This window comes from Apus apus, chromosome 3, assembly GCF_020740795.1.
Source record: "Apus apus isolate bApuApu2 chromosome 3, bApuApu2.pri.cur, whole genome shotgun sequence".
Classification (NCBI taxonomy): Eukaryota; Metazoa; Chordata; class Aves; order Apodiformes; family Apodidae; genus Apus; species Apus apus.
Window position 1 is genome coordinate 20,898,633 of NC_067284.1, and position 24,631 is coordinate 20,923,263.

General features: G+C 37.3%; 1 protein-coding gene across 1 annotated transcript in view; it reads left to right on the forward strand.

Annotated features, from left to right (window-relative positions):
- The window catches only part of LOC127382309 (protein eyes shut homolog), a 91,729-nt gene that overhangs the window by 63,556 nt on the left and 3,542 nt on the right, over positions 1-24,631 (forward strand). Inside the window, exons 6-8 of the mRNA XM_051613733.1 lie at positions 6,022-6,181; positions 23,202-23,306; positions 23,575-23,714. Coding sequence (XP_051469693.1) covers positions 6,022-6,181; positions 23,202-23,306; positions 23,575-23,714 — 405 coding nt within the window. The remainder of the gene's footprint in view (positions 1-6,021; positions 6,182-23,201; positions 23,307-23,574; positions 23,715-24,631) is intronic.

Consider the following 24,631-nt stretch of genomic DNA (forward strand, 5'->3'; position numbering starts at 1 on the left):
GATATGCATGGATTGATTCTGCTTCATCAAAGGGCAGAGGAATACTCTTCTAGTTTCTGTTTCCCCAAATGTCCACCTGAAAAATGAAATAATATCATCTCTATTAAAATCAATTAATTAATGCAAGCTATGCCATATTTCTGCTCAGACCCCTAATAGTTTTACCCAAAATCAGGGTTTTGCATGAATGAGCACTTCATATTAGAGATTATATGAATCAGTGGTAAAGGCTCTGGCCCAAGTTCAGAGTAATTAACACCTCATAACATCTTTTGATGTAAGAGGTTAAACTCCTATAGAACAGTAACCTCACCTTTTTTTACAATGGCTATCACGGAATCACAGAATTGTCACAGTTGAAAGGAACCTCTAGAAGTCATCTAGTCCAACTGCCCTGGTAAAGCAGGATTGCCTAGAGCACATTGCTCAGGACTGCATCCAGGCAGGTCATGAAAGTCTCCAGAAAAGGGGATTGCACAACCTCCCTTGGCATCCTGTCCCAGTGCTCTGTCACCCTCACTGTAAAGAAATTTTTCCTCATTTCAATGGAACTTTCTGTGTTCCAGCTTGTGCCCATTGCCCCTCCTCCTGTCACTTGGAACTACTGAAAAGAGTCTGGTTCCATCCTCCTTGCACCCACCCTTCAGATACTTACAGACATTAATAAGGTCTCCCCTCAGCCTTCTCTGCTCCAGGCTAAAGAGTCCCATCTGTCTCAGCCTTTCCTCATAAGGGAGATGCTCCAGTCCCCCAGTCATCTTTGTTGCCCTTTGCTGGACTCTCTCGAGTAGTTCTCTGTCTCTCTTGAACTGGAGAACCCAGAACTGGACAAGTATTTCAGATGTAGCCTCACCAGGGAAGACTAGACGGGGACAATGATTGGCCACACTCTTCCTTATGCACACCAGGATTTCGTTGGACTTCTTGGTGGAAAGGGCACATTGCTTGTTCATGGATAATTTACTATCTTCCAGATCCTTCTCCTCAGAACTGCTTTCTAGCAGGTCCACCTCAAACATGTATTGGTGCATTGGGTTCTTCGTCCCCAGGTGCAGGACTTTACACTTCCCTCGGTTGAACCCTTAGGTTCTTCTCTGCCCAGTTCTCCAGCCTGTCCAGGTCATGCTGGATGGCAGCACAGCCCTCTGGAGTGTCAGCCACCCCTCCTAATTTGGTATCATCAGTAAACTTGCTGAGGATACACTGTTACCTCCTCCAGGACATTGATGAATATGTTGAGCAAGACCAGACCAAGAATTGACCCTTGGGGGACTCCACTAGTTACAGACCTCAAACTCAACCCTGCTCCTTTAATCACAACCTTCTGAGTTCTGTCACACAGCCAGCTCTCAATCCACCACTCTGTCCACTGATCTAGCTCACATTTCCTCAGTTTTCTAGTGAGGATGCCATGGGAGACATTGTCAAAAGCCTTGCTGAAGTAAAGCTAGATGACAACTGCTGCTCTCCCCTCATCCAGCCAACCATGCTGGATGGCATCATAAAGGGTCGCAGATTAGTCAAGCATGATATACCCTTGGTAAATCCATGTGGATCACTCCTAGTAACTTCCTGTTCTTCAACATGTTTAGAGATGACACCCAGAACAGGTCGCTCCATCTCCTTCCCAGGGACAGAGGTGAGACTAACTGGCCTGTAGTTCCCTGGGTCCTTCTTCCTGCCCTTTTTGAAGACTGGAGTGATAGTGGCCTAGTGGCCTTCCTCCAGTCCTCAGGCACCTCTCCTGTTCTCCATGACCTTTCAAGATGATGCAGAATGACCTATCAATAACATCTGCCAGCTCTCTCAGCAGTCATGGGCACATCCCATCAGGGCCCACAGACTTAAGGAAGTCCAGTTTGGCCAAGTGGTCTCTAACCTGGTCCTCCTCTACTGAGGGAAAGTCTTCCTCTCTCCAGACATTTCCTCTTGCCTCCAGGGTCTGGGATTCATGAGGAACAGCTGTAGCAGTGAAAACTGAAGCAAAGAAGGCATTCAGTAGCTCCACCTTCTCTGTGTCTTCTACCACACTAGGGCAACCACCTCATTCACCAGCAGGCCTGTGTTTTCCCTAGTCTTCCTTTTTCTATTGATATACTGAAAAAAACTCTTCTTGTCTTTAACCACAGTGGTCAAGTTGACTTCTGCTTGACATTTGACTCTTCAAATTTTCCCCCTACATAGCTTCACTACATCTTGGTATTCCTCATAAGTTGCCAACACTCTTTTCCAAAGGATGTAGACTTTCCTTTTGTTCCTGAGGTCCAGACAAATCTCTCTGTTTATCCAGGCTGGTCTTCTTCCCCATTGGCTCATCTTTTGGGTCCTGGGGGTGGCCTCCTGTGCTTTTAAGAGTTCCTCCTTGAAGTATGACCAGCCTTCCTGGGCTCCTTCGCCCTTCAAGACTGCCTACCAAAGGACACTCTCAACCATGCTCTGGAAAAGGCTGAAGTCTGCCCTTCAGAAGTCCAAGTGGTAGTTCTGAGTATAATAACAATCTCCAGTAATATATATCTATATGCACATATTTGTTATACATCATAAAAGAAGGGTAATTCTGATAAAAATTCTAGATCATCTGATGTCTGGATAGGGTGAGAGAGGAAGGGGAAAATGCATCATTATTCTTACTAGAGTACTCTCCTGAAGGGGCTCTGGGCTTCCTGGAAGAAGTTTAAAAGAATCCACAGAGCTAGACTGTTGCCTGAGAGATGCCCCACTGAAAAAAACTGACCTCTCATAAGCTGCACTGACAACACATGAAAGAAAATGCATTCTGGACTATGTATGCCAGAGCAGCTGAACAGGTGCAGTAGTTGCTATCATCACAGTAGACAGGATACTGTAGCTGTAGCAGCAGAAAGCTGAATCTCCTTTGTGGGTCCCCTAGTAACAGATTTGGGACCAAATGAGTTACAGATATCAGCCACTTGAGCAGCTATTAAGAACCACTAGGCTAATAATGGCTCATAGAACATAAGCAGTATGTGGTGAACTGAAAACCTCCACTCATATACTTTGCAAGCTCTGATACACTCTGGCTGAGATAACGTCATTAAAAGAAATGCCTAATCAGAGAACTTTCAGGCAATCCTTGCAGCCTGTGAATTGGGAGAAGAAATCAGGGTTTCCATGCCAGCATCACTTCAGAGCTATAAAAAGGGAAATTTCTTCCCTTGGAGTTCCTAAGTATCAAACAGTGTGGAATTTCATAGGTGGGATATCCCTATTACTATGATTCAGCTCAAGGAGTTTAAAACACGTGGTTCAGTAGTATTTTATATAAATGTGGAAGCAGACTTCAAAAAAACGTTCTGTAAATAATTCTACCTTTCTTTTTTATTTTTCATTTTCTTTTTTTCAGAATAATTTGCAAGACAGTAGTGTAGTGCTTGCGGGGAAAAAAAAAAAAAAAAAAAAGTTCATCCTCTGCAAAGAAAGCATTCTTTACAGTTTTATTTCTAAATTTTGGGTTGAATTGGGGTTTCCTCCATGTATTTTAAAAGTAGAAGAATACTGTATGCACATGAACATCTTCATTTAGCAAGTTATCTTACCAGGCAATTAAAAACTGAGAAGGAGAACAAAATAATTATACCACTTTTCAATTAAATAACCGGTATGCTCTTGATGTTTTTTCAATTCAGCTTAAAAAAATTACTTAAGGTGGGTGGAAAATGCTGGCTTAAGCATCCCTGAGACTTGTCTTTTAATTACTCTCATAACAATTCAGGTATAATCTAGAAATAGTGATTTAATTCCTGAATGCTTTCTTGCAAGTAATAGGTTTCACCATGGGTACAGCAAAGCCACTTTGCTAGATGAAAGGTAAATGTAGTTTTCACAACAACTGAATCTCACATTTTTTCTCCACTCTGAAAACAGATTTTTCAAATTAATATGTATCCACCAGGAAGCGAGTTAAACTTAAGTGAATTTATTTGAAGAAATTGTTTTTTGCAGAATGGACTTAATAGTATAGTTAAAGAAAAAAAATACTAGTTATAAATTGTAATACTGTAAACAGTAATGTTCAGATAAAATTGTAGTATCATAGAATCGTAGAATGGTTTGGGTTGGAAGGGTCCTTAAAGATCACCTAGCTCCAATCTCCTTGCATTGGAAGGGACACCTTCCACAAGATCAGGTGTCTCAGAACCCCATCCATTCTGTCCTTGAACATCTCTAAAGAGGGAGCAACGACAGCTTTTCTGGACAACTTTTCCAGTGTCTCACCACCCTCATGCTAAAGAATTTCCTCCTAATATCTAACCTAATTCTCCATTCTTGCAGTTTTAATCCACTACCCCTTGACCTCTCTCTACAAGTCCTTGTAAAAAGTACCTCCCCAGATTTTCTGTTGGCCCCCTTTAGATACTGGAAGGCCACAAAAAGATCCCAGAGCCTTCTCTTCTCAGGCTGAACAGCCCCAACTCTTTCAGCCTGTTTTCATAGGAGATCCCTCTGATAATTTTCACAGCCTTCCTTTGGACTCACTCCAGGAGCTCTATTTCCTTCTTGTGTCAGGGGCTCCAGAATTGGACACAGTACTCCAGGTGGGGTCTCATGAGAGCAGAGCAGAGGAGAAGAATCACCTCCCTTGACCTTTTGGCCACGTTTCTTTTGATGCAGCCTAAGACACAGTTGGCTTTCTGGGCTGCAAGTGCACATTGCCAGCTCATGTTGAGCTTCTCGTCTACCATCACCCCCAAGTCCTTTTCTTCTGGACTGTTTTTTGATTCATTCTCCACCCTACCTATATTTGTGCCTGGGATTGCCCTGACTCAGGTGCAGGACCTTGCACTTGACCTTATTGAACTTCATGCAGTTTGAACAAGCCATCAAGGTCCCTCTGGATGGCATCTCTTCCCTCCAGCATGTCAACCTCACCACACAGTGTGGTGTTGTCAGCCAGTTTCCTGAGGGTGCACTCAATGCCACTGTCCATGTCCATATCATGCTCCTTTTATATACGGGTCGCTCAAGAGATGACAGTCCACTCTAGCTCTCTGCTGCTTCATTAGTTCAATTCAGAGATTCACAATATAGGATTCCCAACACTGCAGTTCTCTTAAAGGCTTCTTTTGTCCACCTGAAGACTGTTAATTTTAACAAAACACTTATATAAATAAGGGAATCAGAGAGCACTGTAATGGGAATGTTTAGAAGATTGAGAGGTTGGGCCAGTTTTAACTTTAAAACAAAACTTTACTGAATTAATTCATAAACATCATACTTAATGCTAAAAGTTTTTACACATTATTAGTCATTCTCACTATACCTACATACTGCTATTTACTGCACATTCTAAATTATCTGTAGTTATACAATACTATGGAGCTGATGCCATATACGTTGTGCCTGGCTATACCCTCTCAGTGTTCTAAAATACTTTTATGCTTCTATTGATTATACTGTTTTATTGTCCCTATAATTGTATTCAAAGCAAGCTACTATTAATCATATCCTGATCAGGCCATATGTAATCTACAGGTTTCACAGGGCTCTTTTGATAAATTAATATAAAATTGTAATTCAACAAGATATTTGCAGTGTCTTTTATATATAGAGAGAATTATAACCAATGTCTTCCTTCTTTTTTAATGGTGCATCTTGTTCCTTGAAGGATATTCAAGTAAAAAGACTCTACCAACATGTTTCTGTTATAGTCACGCTTAATAATTCTGTCATACTAATGGAATAATAATGCTATGCAGACACCTCCATCCCTCATATACAGTAATTATCTTTGCAATTTCCTCCTATAAATGTGTCCTCTTCTTCCCGCACTTTTTCAACAGACATCACAGGTGAGTTCTGCTTCTCTCAGCTGTTTTGCCATCTGCAAATACAGACATAAGAAACAGTCTCGGCTGGATGTCTCACTCTACATTCATTCATACTTTTATTCAGTAGTAAAATACAAGACCCAAATAAATTCCTAGGATCTTTCACATTACATTTTCATTTTGTGTTTTCTTTGTTGTTGTTTTTGTTTGTTTGTGTATTTGTTACATGTAGTGTCTTTGTGCACGAGGATGGACAGGAGAATTTTGCCAATTTGCTGAAAATGCATGCATAATTAACCCAAATAGTTGTTCTCGTGGAGCAACTTGCATCGATACAAGCCAATTGAAAGAGCAACCTTTGATTCAATGTTTGTGTCCTCCTGATTTCACAGGTAAGGCATACATAAATAATGTAGAAGTTTGTAGTTTCATTTCCTTTTAAATATTCAAGTATAGGAATTCTAAATTTTCAAAAATAAGAAAGTGTTTGGAGGGGTAATCACATCTCTTTGCATTTTCTGCCCTCTTTGCTGATGCCTACAAAATCTAAATGATATTTACAGGTTAATTTTGAGGCTTCCATATGAAGGTTTTAGTAAGAATAGACCTAGGGCAGGTTTCAGCTTAAGAGACTAAATCTATGTCTACATGTAGAAGTTCTGCACGTGACCCAGATGTCTGCTTTCTCGTTACAGTTCCTGGAGATCTAATTAATGAAAGCAATGTAGCGCAGGGAGTTTGCTGCTTTATATGAGCCTGTATTTGTTCAGATAACTTTTATTTTTCATTCCAACAGCTGAATACCAACTCTTGTTTTAATTCCTTGGTGGACCACCAATTACTTACGCAACTTAATTTGAGGTGGGATTAACTACTCACTTAGCTGACTTTAGAAGTCCAAGGTAATGTGAGATCTAGTAAACAAGTCTTGAAGGCTGTGTGTATCATCAATAAGTAAGCATTATTAGAGGGGAATTAAGGCTACCTGTGTTACTTTTGTTAGTGGTTGGAAAACTTTCTTGACGTGTGTTTCTTTTATTCTCTACAAAAGAAACCTAGAAAAATAGCTTAAATTAACTACACCGGGTTTTGCTGGCATGGAAAACAATTTCTAATGTTTCCTCCAGCCTTACCTTTTAAATCGAAGTGGATTTCAGTTCGATTCTAAAGTCCTTCACTAAGCTTTCTTCACTGAGAAAAAAGCACTTGAACGTGAATCACTTCAGTTTTAGGAAGGAAACGAGTACTAGCTATATGTATATCAATTCAGAGATAGGTATCATAGAATCATAGAATCAGAGTATCATTAGGGTTGGAAAGGACCTTAAAGATCATCAAGTTTCAGCCCCCCTGCCAGGAGCAGGGAACCCTACCACTAGATCAGGTTGCACAAAACCTCATGCAACCTGGCCTTAAAAACCTCCAGGGACGGGGCATCAACAATCTCCCTGGGCAGCCCATTCTAGTTCCTCACCCCCCTTATAGTGAAGAATTTCTTCCTAATATCTAACCTAAATCTCCTCTCTCTCAGTTTAAAACCATTGCCCATTGTCCTATCATTGTCTTCTCTGATGAAAAGCCCCTTCCCAGCTTTCCTGTAGGCTGCTATAAGGTCTCCCTGGAGCCTTCTCTTCTCTAGGCTGAACAGCATGTCTTCATAGCAGAGGTGCTCCAGGCCTTTGATCATCTTGGTGGCCCTTCTCCGGACCCTCTCCAACAGGTCTATATCTGTCTTGTGCTGAAGGCCCCAGAACTGTACGCAGTATTCCAGGTGGGGTCTGACCAGAGCAGAGTAGAGGGGCAGAATCACCTCCCTGGCCCTGCTGGCCACACTTCTTTTGATGCAGCCCAGGATGCAGTTGGCTCTCTGGGCTTCAGCACACACTGGTGGCTCATGTCAAGCTTCTCATCAACTACCACCCAATGTCCTTCTCCTCAGGACTGCTCTCCAGCCATTCTCCCCCCAGCCTGTATTTGTTCCTGGGGTTGTGCTGACCCAGGTGCAGGACCCTGCACTTGGCCTTGTTGAACTTCATGAGGTTGGCATTGGCCCACCTCTCCAGCCTGTCAAGGTCCCTCTGGATGGCAAAGTGACAAAAGATTAACAGATTTTTTTAAAATATCCAATTGAAAGATGGAAAGTTAATATTTATTACACATACATTAAAAATTAAATTAATGCAAAGAAATGCTACTAATACACAGAGGAAATGGACTTTACTGTCTTTGAAAAAGAAAACCTAGACAGCAGTAACTATCCACCTATCTTTCCACTTCTACCTTATCATCTGCGTGATTTTCTTTTTTTCAGTCTAGTCGTGGGTTATTTTTATTGGTGTGACAAAGAAATTATGAATTTGTTAATAAAAGTAATGTTTCAATACAACACTTCAGGGCTTTGAGATAATAGTAAGGTGTCTACAATATAATAATGAAACAAAAGTTTAACAGGCTATTTATATACTTATAAAACCCACAATTAATACAACTTATTAAATGAATACAGTTTAACCTTACTAAACACTGAGTTATGACTGAGTTCAAGTGAAAATGACTTCAGTGTTCAGGGACATCTTACTATAAGGTCAACAGTCTTTCCTTTGTGGAATCTCATTTTAAGAGGTTCTTCATATTTTAATATATAATTTATTTATTTTATTTATTTATTTATAATAATAAGTTACTCCTTCATTCTTTTTCCATAGCATTTTCAATTTATACTTGTTTATTGTTTAATTTCTGTTTCTGAAAAGGGAAAGAGGGAAGGCAACACAGTGGCAATTTTAGCATATTTACTTGATTCTGAATTGACTAACATCTGCAAACAGAAAGGCTATGGCAGTTTCTCATCTAATTGTTCTTACTTGTGTTTGTAAATTAGAAACACTACAGCTGCAGGCTTTGTGCTAACATTTAAATTATATTTAGAGTTAACTTCAGGAAAAAAAGTATTGCAATGTGTAACATTCCTACCTGTGAAAAGCAGAACTTTGATTTAAATAATAAAAACATTTCCTTTTGGTTTCATACTCTTCAATAAAACCTTGGAGAAGCTTAGCATATGCAAACAAATGTAATTTTAAACTACATTTCTTATTTCTGTTTATATGTAAAACACAATTTGGATAACTGACTCAGGAAAATATCCATGTGTTTGGCTTAAACTCTCAAATGAGACAATACAAGGTTATAAAATATAATTATTTTTGTTGAATAGATGTCATGACTTTTGTGCTTTTGATTTCCTTCTGCAGTTAGTTTCTCTTTTCCTTTCTCTTTTTCTCTTCTCTGAAAATGGATAAAAACCTTTGTACCTACAACAGTGCATGTAAGTAATATGGCTTATGACATTGAAATGAAGCAATCCAGTCAGCTGTTTCTCAGGTTTTGCACAGTAGACAAATTGTCCTTGAAGAGGCCTCCTCTAATTAATTACTATCTTTTCTTATGTGTAGGGCAATCGTATTGGCAGGAATTGATTGGGCATGTCAGACACTTCATTTAGTTGGTAGAAAAGTCCTTTAATTAAAATAATCTTACTGCTGTTAAAATGAACTGCACCTCAAGCAAATTCAGCAACCAGAATTTAAAGTACTACTTCTATAACTTATTTTTTACCTCATTTTCAAACTTTCCTTTTAGAAGACTCATTAAGATCATTCCCAGATTTATCCCAGATTTTTCTCTTTCTCTCTTTTATTTAATTGAGGCAAGACTGCTAATTTCTACAGGTATATGGGACATTAATATAAACAGACTTAGGTGAAGCTCACATTGTTGAACTATGCAAGTGATTTGAAACAGTCTTCTGTAGAAACAATGTCCCAGGAAGGAGGATATGGGATAGACAAGTTCCTATATCTTTCACGATCTAGTTAAGACAGCATTTCTAGTGGTAAACAAAACAATGACACAGCCTAATTTAAACCCTACTATCTGATCAAATCTACATTTTTAATTCTTTCATTCTCCAGAACACAGTGGTGTCATGACTTAACCCTGGTGGGCAGCTAAGCATCACACAGTGGTGGCTCACTCTCCCTCAGCAGTATGATGGAGAGAATTGGAAGTGCAAAAATAAGAAAACTTCTGAAAGTTGAGGTAAAAACAGTTAAATAGGTAAAGCAAAAACTAACATACAAAAGCAAAGCTAAAGAATTAATTCACTACTTCCTATTTGAAGGCAAGTCTTCAGCTATCTCCACAATATCTGGGGAAAGTCTCTACTTCGTGTTGAAATACAGTGGAAGACTTAAGTATTTCAAAACTCAAAGAGATAAAAAGATTGATAATATTTCTTCCACAGCTCTATTCCCTGTACTAAAGGTAAAGGAATTTTTGTGGCATCATGAGAGGTCCTTATATCAAGGAGTGTCACTGGAATTACACAGCAGTATATCTCTGAGCACCAAATGCTGTCATTTTAAGCTTTGTTCATTATACTTTATGTGTTGTTACCATTGTCACATTTGAAAGAAAAATTGTTAGTGCGCACAAACTCCAAACATCAATGACCATGGATTGAAATAATGGAATAAAATAAGTCACTTCCTAAGTATTACTAGAGGAATTTGCTCAGAACACTTATCTTTACTAAATGAAGGGGAAAAAAAAGAATAGCTTGCCACTTTGCAGAGGATTTAGTTTTCTGTTAAAGAACTTTTGGTGGTAACTGGCAGAAAGCAAAAACAACTAAAGTAAGCTAATCTCTAATACTCTTAAGCAGATGTCTATAGATGCTTCCTGCTGTTTAAAATGCTTTTTAGAAAAGGGAGTGACTGGAGGAAGAGGAAGGTCCAGGGAACTACAGACCTGTCAGTCTGACCTCGGTGACAGGGAAGGTTACGGAGCAGATCATCCTGAGTGCCATTATGCCTTCGACACTTTCCTACAGCATTCTCCTGGAGAAACGGGCTAAATGTGGCTTAGATCAGTGTTCACTTCTCTGGGTAAAAAACTGGCTGGGTAAAAAACCAGGCCCTAAGAGTGGTAGTGAATGAACTTAAATCCAGTTGGTGGCCAGTCACAAGTGGTGTTCCCCAGGTTGTATAATATCTTTGTCAATCATGTGGACAAGAGGATTGAGTGCACCCTCAGTAAGTTTGCTAATGATTACTGAGTTGGGAAGGAAGAAACAGTAACACTACTGATCTATTATTTTATGCTGAAAATACTTTTTTTTTTTTTTTTTTTTTTTGGCATGTAGCAATTGCCTGAAATCCCAAAAGACTGAGAAAATGGTCAACCTGATATTTCAAAGAGAAATATGATACTAGTATTTAATTTCTGGCTACTTTTTAAGTAGAACAAAATGTTCCCAATGCACAAGGATATTTATTAGTATGTTCTGGTTATTTAATGTTTCCAGTTTAAGTCACTGTACAGTGAATATATTCAACATATATGAATAATAAAGAATTTTGAAATAATTCTTGTCCATCAAGCATAACTATATATCAAATGGCTAAATTAAAGATGCTGCAGTTTGTTAAAAAGCATATGTAACATCCATGTCTGTGGCTTTCTAAGTAGATAATTGAGTAAAGTTCCCGACTTAAAGAGTTTTTAAAAACATGCCCTTAAACTTGACATATAAAATACTTCAGATGGCTACATCTGCTCAGGAACTCCAAAAGTTACTTCCACCTACCTCTGTCAAACTTCTCCTTTTTTTTTTTTTTTTTTTTTTTTTTCTGTTAAGCAATTTACAAAACCCTTGACCTTTTACCTTCTGGGAATATCAGTCAAACACTCAAATTAGAATGGTGTTCTGCATCACTGACTAAATATTTTAAAAGTTTCAAAGACATAGTGGGAGTGTTTCCTAATATCAATGTGTGCACAAAGACAGGTGCATGCAAACCAAACTACACACTTTTCAGCTTTCCTCTCCTGCTTTATAATTCCTAAGAACCTTCCACGAGTCATTTATTAAGACATACAACTCCCGGACTTACTCTCAAGGAGATTCCAGAACTTTCTCAGGGACTTCCCAGAACTTTTCTGATTTGTTTTTGCTTGTCTGTCTCTTCTGGCTCTACATCTACCCACATCTATTGTTTCCTTGTGTAGTCATTCAGAGTAAAACATAGAAAGGAACTGAAGATCTTTTCTCCATGGATAGTTTAATAAGCCTCTCATAGAGAACAGCAGTGCATTATTAATTCTCAATGCCCAATATGCAAATCTCCTGGAAGTCACAAGGGAAACTAGGAATGTTCATCTTTCTTTAAGCATCCAGAGATGCAGATGGGGAGATAGTGTACATTCAAATAGCCATATATCAACTCAAAAAATCATCAGAACATCAATAAGGAACAGGAGGAAAGTAGGTATTTTATGTAAATTCAGTCAAAAGCCTTCAGAACAAGTTGTTTGAAGTGGTTTTAAAAGCTGATGATGTATAATAGTAATAGAGACATATTTTCTGCTTCTCAGCTGATCTTGTGTTGATTAGCTCAACTGAATACAGTATTTCAGATCTCGCCTAAATACAAAAATTGTTGACAGCCCCATTAAATCACCTATCAAACTAATAGGTTTAAAACATTATAAAGTGTATAGTGTATATGTAAATATATCATGTTTAAAAATAGAAAATGCATTGGAGAGATGTACAACACTACCATTTAGATCTACTGACTTTTCTTTACACAGCTGATCTAATTTATGTCTATAAATACATGAGGGCTGGACATCAAGAAGGCAGGGACAACCGCTTTTCACTTGTGCCCTGTGATAGGATGTGGGGCAACAGATTCAATCTCAATATGAGGAAGAACTTTACTGTGAGGGTGACAGAGAACTGGAACAGGCTCCCCAGAGAGGTTGTGGAGTTTCCTTCTCTGGAGACTTTCAAGACCTGTCTGGATGCCTTTCTGAGTAATCGGCCCTAGCTGGTTTGGGATTTTTTTTGTTGTTTTTTTTTTTTTGGTCCTGCTTTGGCAGGGGGGTTGGACTTGATCTTTTGAGTCCAACCCCTAACATTCTGCAGTTCAGTGATTCTATGATTCACCATGTTCAAGTGAGCTAACACACCACAGTATTCTTATACCAACCTGAACATGGACTGTCCTTTTTAAGGTATGGATAATCATGCTTAATGATGTATTGCTTGTTTTTCTCAGACACAATGCACCACATCATGAGCTGATGTCTTCCCTTGTAACTCCACTGAAGCTAGAATTATGCTAACATGTGAACTAAATCTTAAAGGCTTTCTTAGGCTACTTCCCAAGCTCTGTGTTCAGTTGTTCCTTCTAAAAAAAAACCAAAACAAACAAACAAACAAAAACAAAAACAAAAAGAAAACAAACACCAAAACCAAAACCCAAAAAACCCCAGCAACAACAACAAAAAATAAACCAAACAAAAAACATTCTGTTGAAATACTACAGTACTATAACATGATAGACTGAGGCATAGTTTTGTCTGTGTTATTGATGTCTGTTACTGATGTGTATTTTTTTTTCCTGTGACATAAGGAGTTTTCATAGGCATTGGAAGACCTATCCACTTTCTCTTTAACCTGTATTACTTTAGAAACTTATATTCAGCAATAACTTATATACTTTGTTCTTCATTCTGTTACACTCTTTCTCTGAAGAGTTCAGGTTTACTCTTTCTGAAATATACATGCTTCAATTTCTATTTCCTAAGACATATCTCACTTTTAAAATATTTTGCTTTAAAATATTTAACCTCTTTAGATCTGTTTGTATGATATTTTCTCCATGGTATTTCCTACCTATATATCATGAACTCTGTATATGATTAAAATTTTGTTTAATTTACTTTCCAGATCATTAATAACAACATTAAATAACCCTAAAACAGCAAAATCTGTCACACTACCCAAATTTGGGCTGCCATCCCAATACACTGTAATTCATCTTTACTCCAGGTTTATAACCTGTCTCATTCTGTTCTCAATCCAGAATTCTTGTATCTAAATAATGAGTCAATCTGCAAATAAATTTTTATAAAATTAAACCCACCACCTTTCTGGAACTCTATGTGTGATATTCATGCCTCTTATTGCAAAGCATTCTTCCTCTTCAGGAGCAGAAGGTTTGGCTGTGCAACTAAGGTTGGTGGGTATGCAGCAGGATACCCACAATAACCTGCTCTTGATCACATCACAGTTGTACTAAGGACACTGGGCAATATCCTGATTCCATGCATTCTTTAGGTAACCTCAGGAGTTTTTCATTAGGAGATTTTCCTTCCTGGCACCTTAAGAACAATCTGTACATTGCTGCACAGGTGCTGTAGCTAAATATTTCAATACAGTTTCAATAAAGTAAAATATTATTTCTGAAAAAGAGTAAACTATTTCTCCTAGCTTGGTGAACAAAGTATAGCGTATAGAGTGAAATTAATATGACACAGATTCTTGTATGAGAGCTTGTATGAGAGACAAATCTGTGAGGGTGATACTGAGTGCAGTAGTAGATAGAGAACAAAGGTTAAGGGGAGCCTGAGAGATAGTATATGGGAGTATAGAAAAAAATTAAAGAATATCTGGCATACTGTGAAATCAACAGCAAATCCTGTCATCATCTAGCACCGTTAGTCTGTAGTCTTATGACATTCCCCTGAGTAAATTACTACCATTATCCTTTTCTTGTAGAGGGGGCATTGATATGCAGACACATTAAAATCATAATTAGCTTTGTCTAATATTAGGCAGCCGCAGCTGCAGACTGAAAATGTCTAATGAAGCCAGGAACTAAACTTATTTGTATGCTAACATTAAAAAAAAAAAAAAAAAAAAAAAAACAAAAAAAAAAAAACACCACAAAAATACACAAAGCAGTTTAAAAGATCTTTGACAGATAAGTCTGTGTTTGATCTACTTCCTTTGCAAGAAAGCTAGATGCAAGTTTCAGTTTGATGGGGTTTTAAGTGGAAAGTACGGAAAATCTCTCAGAGAACACAGAGTGTTTTGACTATATTTTACCCTGACTTTTTATGTCAGACTGTGGAGTAAGTGCACCAAAATTTGCATATATGAATGCAAATGATATATCAATATATTTAAACTAGAAATGAAACAAACGAAACCCCTTCTAACTATTAAAGGTATCAATCTTTTAGATTCCTAAATGAGAGTAAATAAACTTAGCTAAGATGGAAGTTAATAATTTAAAATAATGATCCCAATCATTCTTTTTAAAAATCTGAAGTTTTGATTAAGTATCCTACTACTCTATCTGGGCTAATAGCAAGGGCAGAGGAAGAATGATGACAGTCAGAGCAGGTATCTGGCTGAAGAACAGACCCAGCTGGAAGAGTCACAGGTTTGTGATAGCTGTTGATACAGCTGTGAGCACATTCCCTTCCTGCAATACGCAGGATTTTGCTGTACTTGTCAACACTGAAATTAATCCTGTAAGCAACCATACAGAAATATCAGTGCTCTACTAGTTATATTCTCACCGTCTAAGGTAGGTGGAGCGCCTTCATGTTCCTTTGAGAATTTCAGTGAGGTGATTACGGGATCTGTAGGATCCAGAGGCCAGAAGAACCTGCAAGGACAGTGTTGTTTAACCAGCCTGGGTATGATGCTAATTCTGGAATGTTCTCTCGCTCTGTAAGTCACTTTGTGAGTAGTTGTTTCTGGATTTCTTTGTGTTTCATGTTGAGTGATTCCCTTCAGAAAAGGAAGAGTTTAAAAGAGAGTGAAAGGGGGAAAAGCTGTAGGAAATTTCTGTGTTCCAGGCATGAAAAAAAAGTTTTTATATATCATTCTGGTATACTGGGGATTTTAATGAACAAGAATTTAAAGTGAGACATATCTAATGCATTTTGGCAACAAAACAGACAAACAAACAAAAAACTCTCAAGAGACTAAGAGACTGCTTGAAAGTGAGGTCTACAGAAGACTTTGCCAAGGATTGAACCTTTAAGGCCATATTTCCAGGTAAGTCCTGGAGACAGCTAAGAGAAAGGACAGATAATCTATTAAATGGTCCAATGTCAAAGTATATGTTCCAGAATAACGAGTTCATTTAAGAGCCAAGGTTAATAAAATATATCTCAAATTTAAAGACATTCTGTGGAAAGTAGCTCAGCTAAAAGACTCTGTAACAACAGTTACAAAGAAACTTTCAGTAGGGGCTATTCCTAAGAGTCTTCAAATTATTTATTTCATTCTAAACCAGGAAAAGGTGAAATTTTAACTGCACATTTAACATTTGAGGATATGTGTCCATGGTTATAGTTCATGCAGCAGTAGACAATGAGGGTAGGCCATAAGCTGACTGTGACCAGCGGTAGTCTTCTTGATCTTTTCAAGAAGCTTTAAACCCAACACCATGTAAATAAAAAGATACCACCAGTTAAATTTGAGAATAATCATACTAATGTTCACTTCAACTGGAAAATGTTTATATTAAAGCTGAGATCTCTTTAGTCTTTGAAGCCAGGACAGTATTTAGTGAACATATATGATTCATTTTGGCTGCTCTCACTTACTGGGATATGTGTGACTCTGTGTTAGAAAAGGTTATGTTGTTTTTACAAGAGGGAAGTAGCTTTCCAGAGCACTGGTCCATTGTATTATGTAAATGTGCCTAATATTTCTCATCTAATCAAATTAGTAAATTATAGAGTTCCAGTCTCAGACCTGTTCTTCCAACCCCAGGAAATTATTGTTTTTCAGGAGCTAAAGGAAACATTTTCCTTTAGATCTTAATCAGGAAAACCATGTAATAGAATTATTAATATCACATTTTTCTTGAGTTTCCCTTCTAGAATTCCTTCCTCTCAGAAGACTAACTCCTTCACAGGGATTTGTTAAACACCATCCTAAAATGTAGATACAAGGAATTTTTAAAGTAAACTAAGTGATAAATTATCATGAAAACTGCAAATTTTCACAAAAAAATATGTTCATAGATTATTTTCCAAATACCACTGTAGATAAATATGTACATTCTGAAGCCAACTGTGATTTCAGATGGCTTTGTCATTCATTCTTTTATTATTATTACATATTGGGATAGAGGTGGGGATACTCAATGAGTGAACTAATCCAGTATGATGTATCTTTAGCAATCTAAAAGTTAATAATTTAGTCTAAATAGGTTGGCTAGATTCCATATATGGTCAGTGGAGATTATCCAGTTGTAAGCACATACCCAACTATAGTAGAAATGTCTCCACTGATGAGATTAATTTTATGTTCCTGTATTTCACATTCAGCTGTAGAGAGTCAAGACAACTTTTTTTCAACCTGTATAAAATTATATTTTTTTCTAAGATGACTTTAAAAATACTTATATTGATCTTATATATATCTTCTGTTTAATATTTCTGTAACTAGGTTATTAAAGACAAATTTTTCATCTAGCTTATAACTTAAATTTCAAATTCTAATGTTTAAACCAAGTAATTTAAACTTAATTGTTCAGCCTTCTGAGTTACAGTCAAGCAGATGCTTTCAACACCTACATGTGTCAAAGCAGTTATTTATTTCAAATCTTTTTAAAATTCTTTTGTCATTCACTGGAACTACTTTACTTTGAAAAGCTCAGCAATTAATCACTATACTAGGCCTCTCTAAGAATAAATTGCACAGTTCTACACAACTCCAAAAGTAAACAAGGCAACGTTCAGAATTCATTAACCTGTTTTCCAACTTGTAGTGGGTCCGATAAAGATTGCTGGAAATGGATTTATTGTTTTTCAAAATAAGTAACTGTAAAGTTCCTGGGAGAAGAATTAATCAAGGCTAATATTTAAGTGCCTACAAGGCACTTAAGGCTTGTCACAAGGCTTGCACAAGGCTTGTCACTTTGTGTTCTCTGCAAGTTCTGTGGAAAGTAGAAAGAATTTTAAAGACTCCAATCATCTGACCTATTTTGGAGCTCGAGTTCAGGATGAGAGAAATCCTGCTTCAGAAGTTAAGAGTTTTTCATAGCCTGTAAATGCAACAAAATGGATATAAAGGCCCACATTTCAGAAAATGAAACTTCACTGTCCATGCCTTCCCAAAGAGCATATTTTTCATTTTCCTACTGGCGTCTTACTTTAAATGAACAAGAAGTAATGACTTTGTGTGTATGTCCATGTCTGTACATGTGTGAACATATGCACTAGATCTAACTGGCTTTTAAAACATAACTACATTCAAAAACAGAAAAAAGAAAGAAAAAAAAAAAGTAAATTTAAATTATTACCCACATGCCACTGACAGTGCTTCAACATTGTCATATTTTTAGTCCCTTTAGAATTCTTTGGTGAAGTCACCTGGATTTGGTTATTTGTGATTGTTCATTTATATGCACTGGTAAGTTTATAGTCTGGTGCAGACATAAGTATGCTAGTTTATCTCTTGCTTAGCTGGCTGGTACTGACCCCAGATCTAGTGCATCATGGATTCCAAGATAACAAACACAGATGAAAAGCAAGGTACATTCTTTTATGTTTAATATGCTAATTTGGGTAAATGTCTCATCTCATAGTACAAAGAAAGTGGAAGTGGGGATGAGCTGCTTGAGAGAAATACAGAGACATTATCTGAGTGTACGTGGATCTAGTTAGAAAAGCTAAAGTTCAGCTGCAGGTGAAGCTAGCAAAAATCAGGGAGGACAAGAAGGTTTTCTTAAAGTATATTGGTAGCCTAATAAAAGGCAAGAAAAATAAGGGCCCTCTGCTCAATAGGGCAGTGGGCACAATGCAAAGTAAATTGCTTTTTATGCCTCAGTTTTTGTAGGTGTGTGCTCTGGTGCCTTGCAGTTCCTCTAGCCTAGGAGCAGACAAGTTCTGGGAATGTAGCATTACCCACAGTAAAGGAAGATACTTTTAGGAGCACATAGGTACATCAGACATATACAGATCTGTGGCACTAGAAGATACATACCCAAATGGTGATGAGGAACCTGTCCAATGCCATTGGGAAAGTCATTATCATTTTTTTTAAGTCATGGTAAACTTGTTAAATCCTTGACTGGAAAAATCCCACCTTTAAGAACTGAAATTTATTGAATTCCTAGATTCTCCATTTGGGATGGGGCAATCCTGGTTATACACACAAACTGGGAAATGAGATGCTGGAGGGCAGCCCCACAGAAAGAGATCTGGGGGTATGGGTGGATGGCAAGTTTAATATGAGTCAACAGTGTGCCCTGGCAACGAAAAGGGCAAATGATGTCCTGGAGTACATCGAGCACAGCATAGATAGCCAGTCAAGGGAAGCAATTGTCCCACTCTACACTTCACTGGTATAGCTCCACCTCAAGTACTGTGTTTAGAGAGTCTCAATATGAGGACATCAACCTATTAGAATGTGTCCTTACGTGGGTAACTAAGATGGAGAAAGGCCTCAAGGGCAAAACTTACAAGTTGCAGCTGAGGTCACTTGGTTTGTTCAGTTTGGAGAAGAGAAGGCTGAGGAGCAACCTCATTGCAGTTTACAACTTCTTCAAGGGGGACAGCAGAGGGAGAGGTGCTGATCTCTAGTGACCAGAGGTAGGATATGAGGATAAAAAAATGAAACTGCATCAGGAAAAGTTCAGATTTGACATTAGGAAAAGGCTTTTCACTGAGAGGAGGGTCAGTCACTGGACCAGGCTCCCCAGGAAAGTGGTCATGGCACCCAGCCTGAGTTCAAGGAGCGTCTGGCCGATGCTTAGACATATGGTTTAGTTTTCGTAGCCCTGCAAGGAGCAGAGAGTTGGACTCAAAGATCCATACCGGGTACCTTTCAACTTAAGATATTCTATGGTTCTGTGAATCACAGAGGGATTGAGTTTAGAAAGGGACTTCTGGAGGTCATCTTGTCCAACTCCCTTGCTCAAGCAGGGTCACCCAGGGCAGGCTGCCCAGGACCATGTGCAGATGGATTTTTAATATCTCCAAAGATGGAGACTCCACCACCTCTCTGGGCAACCTGTGCTTGGTCACCCATACAGTAAAAAGATGTTTCCTGACTTTCATGCATAACCAGAGGTTGTGCCTGTTTGTGCTCATGCTTTATTTTGCTGATATTGTGAACATATAATTTGGAATTAAACAATATAACTTGTAAGAACACATGCTTTGATAGAAAATGCGTAAGATCATTCTTTAAAACAAACAGTATAACAGTAAACTTCAATCAAATTTGTTTCACAGAATCACAGAATGGTAGGGGTTGGAAGGGACCTCTAAAGATCATCGAGTCCAACACCCCTGCTGCAGCAAGATCCCCTAGGGCAGATCACAAAGGAATGCATCCAGATGGATCTTGAAAGTCTCCACAGAAGGAGACTCCACAACCTCTCTGGGCAGCCTGTTCCAGTGCTCTGTCACCCTCACAGTAAAGAAGTTTTTCCTCGTGTTGAGATGGAACTTCCTGTGTTGCAACATGGTGCCGTTTCCCCTCGTCCTATCACAGGGCACCACTGGAAAGAGACTGGCCCATTCCTGATGTCCACCCTTCAGATATTTATTATTACTAAGGTCCCTCTCTTTTTTTTTTCAAGACTAAACAGCCCCAGGTCTCTTAGCTTTTCCTCATATGACAGATATTCCAGTCCCTTAATCATCCTTGTAGGCCTCCATTGGACACTTTACAGCATATCCCTGTCCCTCTTGAACTGGGGAGCCCAGAGCTGGACACAATACTCCAGATATGGTCTGTAGGGCAGAGTAGAGGGGGAGAAGAATGTCCCTTGACCTGCTGATGACACTATTCTTAATGCATCCCAGGATACAGTTGGCTCTCTTGGCTCTGAGTACACATTGCTATCCCATGGATATCTTTCCCTCCCTCTTAAATTCTATAATCTCTTTATTTTTTGCTTTTTTCTCTCTACCTGCTGAACTTATTCCTGATACAAGAATAACTTGCCTAATTGCACACAAAAATCTTGTTTGAGTTCTCTAAGTATTGCATTTCTCAATTATTCAGCACTCACTCACTATGAAGTGATAATTAGGCATTAAAAGCTAAGTGGATTACTGTGGAGATCTCTCCTGACATCCATTTAACACTTAATCAGATCTTAATACCATAAATTATGGATTTCTCAGCAGTATTCAGAGTCTAATAAATTTTAAAACAGTATGGAGTTACTAGGTTTTCTTGACCTCATTGTGGCAGGGGGAAGTCGTAAAGTTCACTTAAAGGATACAGCTGTTATAAGGATTTCAAATTTATAGCAAAATAATTCTTAAAGCCAGTTTGTATTAAGTTGCTGATAAGGTTTCTTGGACAAGACAAATACACCCTCATGAATAATTATGAAAAAATTGTTCCAAAATACATATTGAGTTTACGTGTATTCCCAGACTTTTTTTCTCTGATTTTGCCTTCCAGACCTCATTAAGAAAAAAAAATAATGAAAACACATTTCCTAGGAGATAGACACTTCCTAAATACATTCAGCTGATTTCACAATTAAAATTTCTATTTCTTTTTAGTATGTATTTTTGCCAACCAGTATTACACGGTTATATTTTATGACTCTCATCCTGGCTCATAGCATGGCTTTCTAAAAGTATCGATCACAAGGTTATCTTCCCATATCTTCCCAGCAATACAGGGGATACAGAGATATAGTTACCATTAGTGCCAATACAAAGTGAACAAATGAGAATCCTAAATGTAAGGTCAAGTTGTCCATAGTTTCCCATGTAAATGATATGATATATTACATTACATTGTATTATATTACATTATACTATATTATGTTATGCTCTATTATGTGATATTATATCAATTTCCCATTGCATACTGTATTAAAAGAATAAACAGCGAGAATTATATAATTTCCTAATTTATCTGTTTTTAAAATGTTACAGTAATAATATTTCTACCTCAGTAATTTTTATAACTTACAGTAAAATATATTCATGGCTGTTGAAAAAACATTATATGTTAATACTGGGTTATTTTCAACTGAGGAACAAAGGGGCAAAATAAATCTTAAAAGTCTGTATAGCATGCTGGTCAACCTCTGTAAATACATGAGATTGTAGATATAGTTCACCACCTGTTGGCCAAAGGTATAAATTTCTGGCCAACAAGCAGCATTAAGGTCTTAATATGTATATGACTGCTTACACTTATAGATGTCCATAAAAAGCACACTTTAGGCCTTAGTTTGACACTCCATTCCAGTATACTAAAATTAGTTCATGTTCTTATGATGTATCCAGCTTTAGATCAAAAAGAGAGCTGATTAAAAATTGAAAAGTAATTTAATCGTTTGAAGTAAAATTACCGTCTTTTTCTGCCATATGAAGAATTTAAATTATAATACTAACTTTTGACACAACCTTTTAGAGAACATATTATCTGATCAAAGAAATTATTCCAATTTCTTATATATTTATCTCTAACATTTTTCCCCTGTACTGCCCTTCTGCTTTTTCTGCTTAAGCCAGTAAGTGAAGTAACACTGATTACAAACAAGTTGGTGGTAAACACATCAATAATCTACTCTTAAATCCTTTTCTGAATTTTCCTCTTTGAAACTTTTCAAAATTTGTCCACCTTCTTCTAGTTTTCTCAGCAGCAAAGATTGATTTGCTTTCCATTTCTTTATCTTTTCTAAAATTGATAAAAAATTAGAAAACATTGACCTTCTGCTGTATAAATAGTAAATCAAAGTTTAAAAATATGTTATGGAAGAAGGAACAATCGTACACCAATAACAAGAAAAAAAAATCTCAAGAACCTTTACACAGAATTAATTGCATTGTTTTAAGCACCAAAAAGAGTAAGAAAACCTTACTGAGGTGGTGGGGTTTTTTTGTCAAACCTACTAATTTTCCAAGACTAGTGGTAAAGCTGACAATCTTCCTTATTGACTGCTACAATTTGCTAGACATGTATTTCTCTTCAGTGCACTATTTTTAGAACTATCCAGTTGCAAGTTCAGGTATCTCTTCATGCTGAGGTTAAAAAAAAAGTCTTCATCTAAATGAGCAAGTAATTGTTTACTAGAATAACACTAAAGGTTACCTCAGACAAATGTGGACTAGCTTTTCCTAGACAAAATGGAACCCAGAAAATATGTAATGAAATATATACATAATAGAATCAAACTATTGAGTAGAGATCTGTGTTGACTCCTGTACAGTAAAAAGTAGAAAATGCAAAGGTATTACCTTCATTTCAGTGTAAATCCTCCCTCTTCGGCTCTCTATCTCCTTTTAAATCCCATCTAAATTTTTTTTTAATTGGTGAAAGGTTTGGGGTTTTTTTACCTTTTTTTTAAGAACCTGAGGGTTCTTTTCATGTAAGTGGAGAGAAAGGAGTCTGGAAATGTACAAAATGTCTTTAAATTCTAACCATAATTTCAGAAAGATTATTTAAAGCCATAGTTATTTTGCCAGTATTACTAATATGGGTCATGAGGTGTTTTAAGAATATGATATTAATTGTTAACCATTTTAGGTATTTTTTTTCAACCTCAGGAGAATTCTGCGAGGTGCAAATTGATAACTGTGGTTCCAATTCATGTGAAAATGGAGGAACATGTGTTGACTATGAAGGTCATTTTAAGTGCGCTTGCCCAATAGGTGAGTCATTGGAAATTTATTCTTTTCTAAGCAGAACAAAGGAAATGTCATCCAGATATTTAAGTTTAAGAAATAGCAACCTAAAGTCAGCAATAAATCTCAGTGTACGCAATGAACATTTTTATGAGGAATCCCACTTTTTCACTTTGTTTGGGAAATAAAACCACCAAATTACTCTAGTAGAGTGGTGTTAACTGCTAACACCCTAAACAGACATAATGTCAATATTCTGAATGAACTGTGATTAAACATTCTCTTTGTGGTGCAGGTTTTGAAGGTGAAAGATGTGAACTGGATATTGATGCCTGCCTATTCTACAATATAAGCTGTGCCCCAGGAGCACTGTGTATGGATAAATCTCATGGATTTAATTACACGTGTTTATCACCATGTATTGGCAAAACAGAGGTAGGATAAATTGATGTATTCCCCCCAGTGTTTTGGGGAAACCAAATAAGTTATTCTAAGAGCAGCAAGCTGACAAAGCCTCATTTTCCATGAGTTTCCTAAATACAGTACTTGTTCTTGATATATTCTCATTCTAACCTTCCTCTTCCCTGTGTAACACATACATTAAAAAGTGCATGATGTGACTAGTCTAATCCTTGTCTGACAAACCATGGAATATCTGAGCTCTGCCTGTCTTGATCTATAATTTTACTTGCTGGCCTCCATTCCCTACTTGCTGCTATCTTGTGAAACTTGTAGGAGCTAAAGGAAAAATTTCCTTGAAATGTTTGAAGTGTTTAAAAGTTACTAGAGAGAAGGCTGATGGTACATAAATGCACAGAAAGAATGACAAAATTTTCATTTCCATTAAAAGCAAAAATAAAGGCCATAATGAACTAACCAAAATAAAACCTAAAACACGACTAACTGTGCTACAATGAGAGCTGAAAATGCAGTTAGAAAAAATCAAAATTCTCCTTGCAAGTTACTCTCAAATGCTCACAGAATATAGTAATGAATATTATTTTTGTACATTTAAATTATTCCAGAAATCTCCAAGTTAGATGCTGACAATATTAAGGCCAAAATTGCATCCATTCTTTACCAAGATATCTTCAAAAAATGTATTTGCTGTATCCTTCTCATTTCCCTTTAGTGACCTTTTCAAATAAATTACTGGTTTGGGTAGAATTAATTCACATTAGAGTGGACTAAAATTCCAGGCCCTTGAGTTACTGAGATTTCAATATGGGATAAAGTAAAATACTGTTGCACTTTTTATTACTATAGTTATTTTAAAAGCTGTGTACACAATGCTATATAGCACTTTCAAACAGCTGCTCAAACATGATAACCAGTGTTTCAAAGGCTTAATC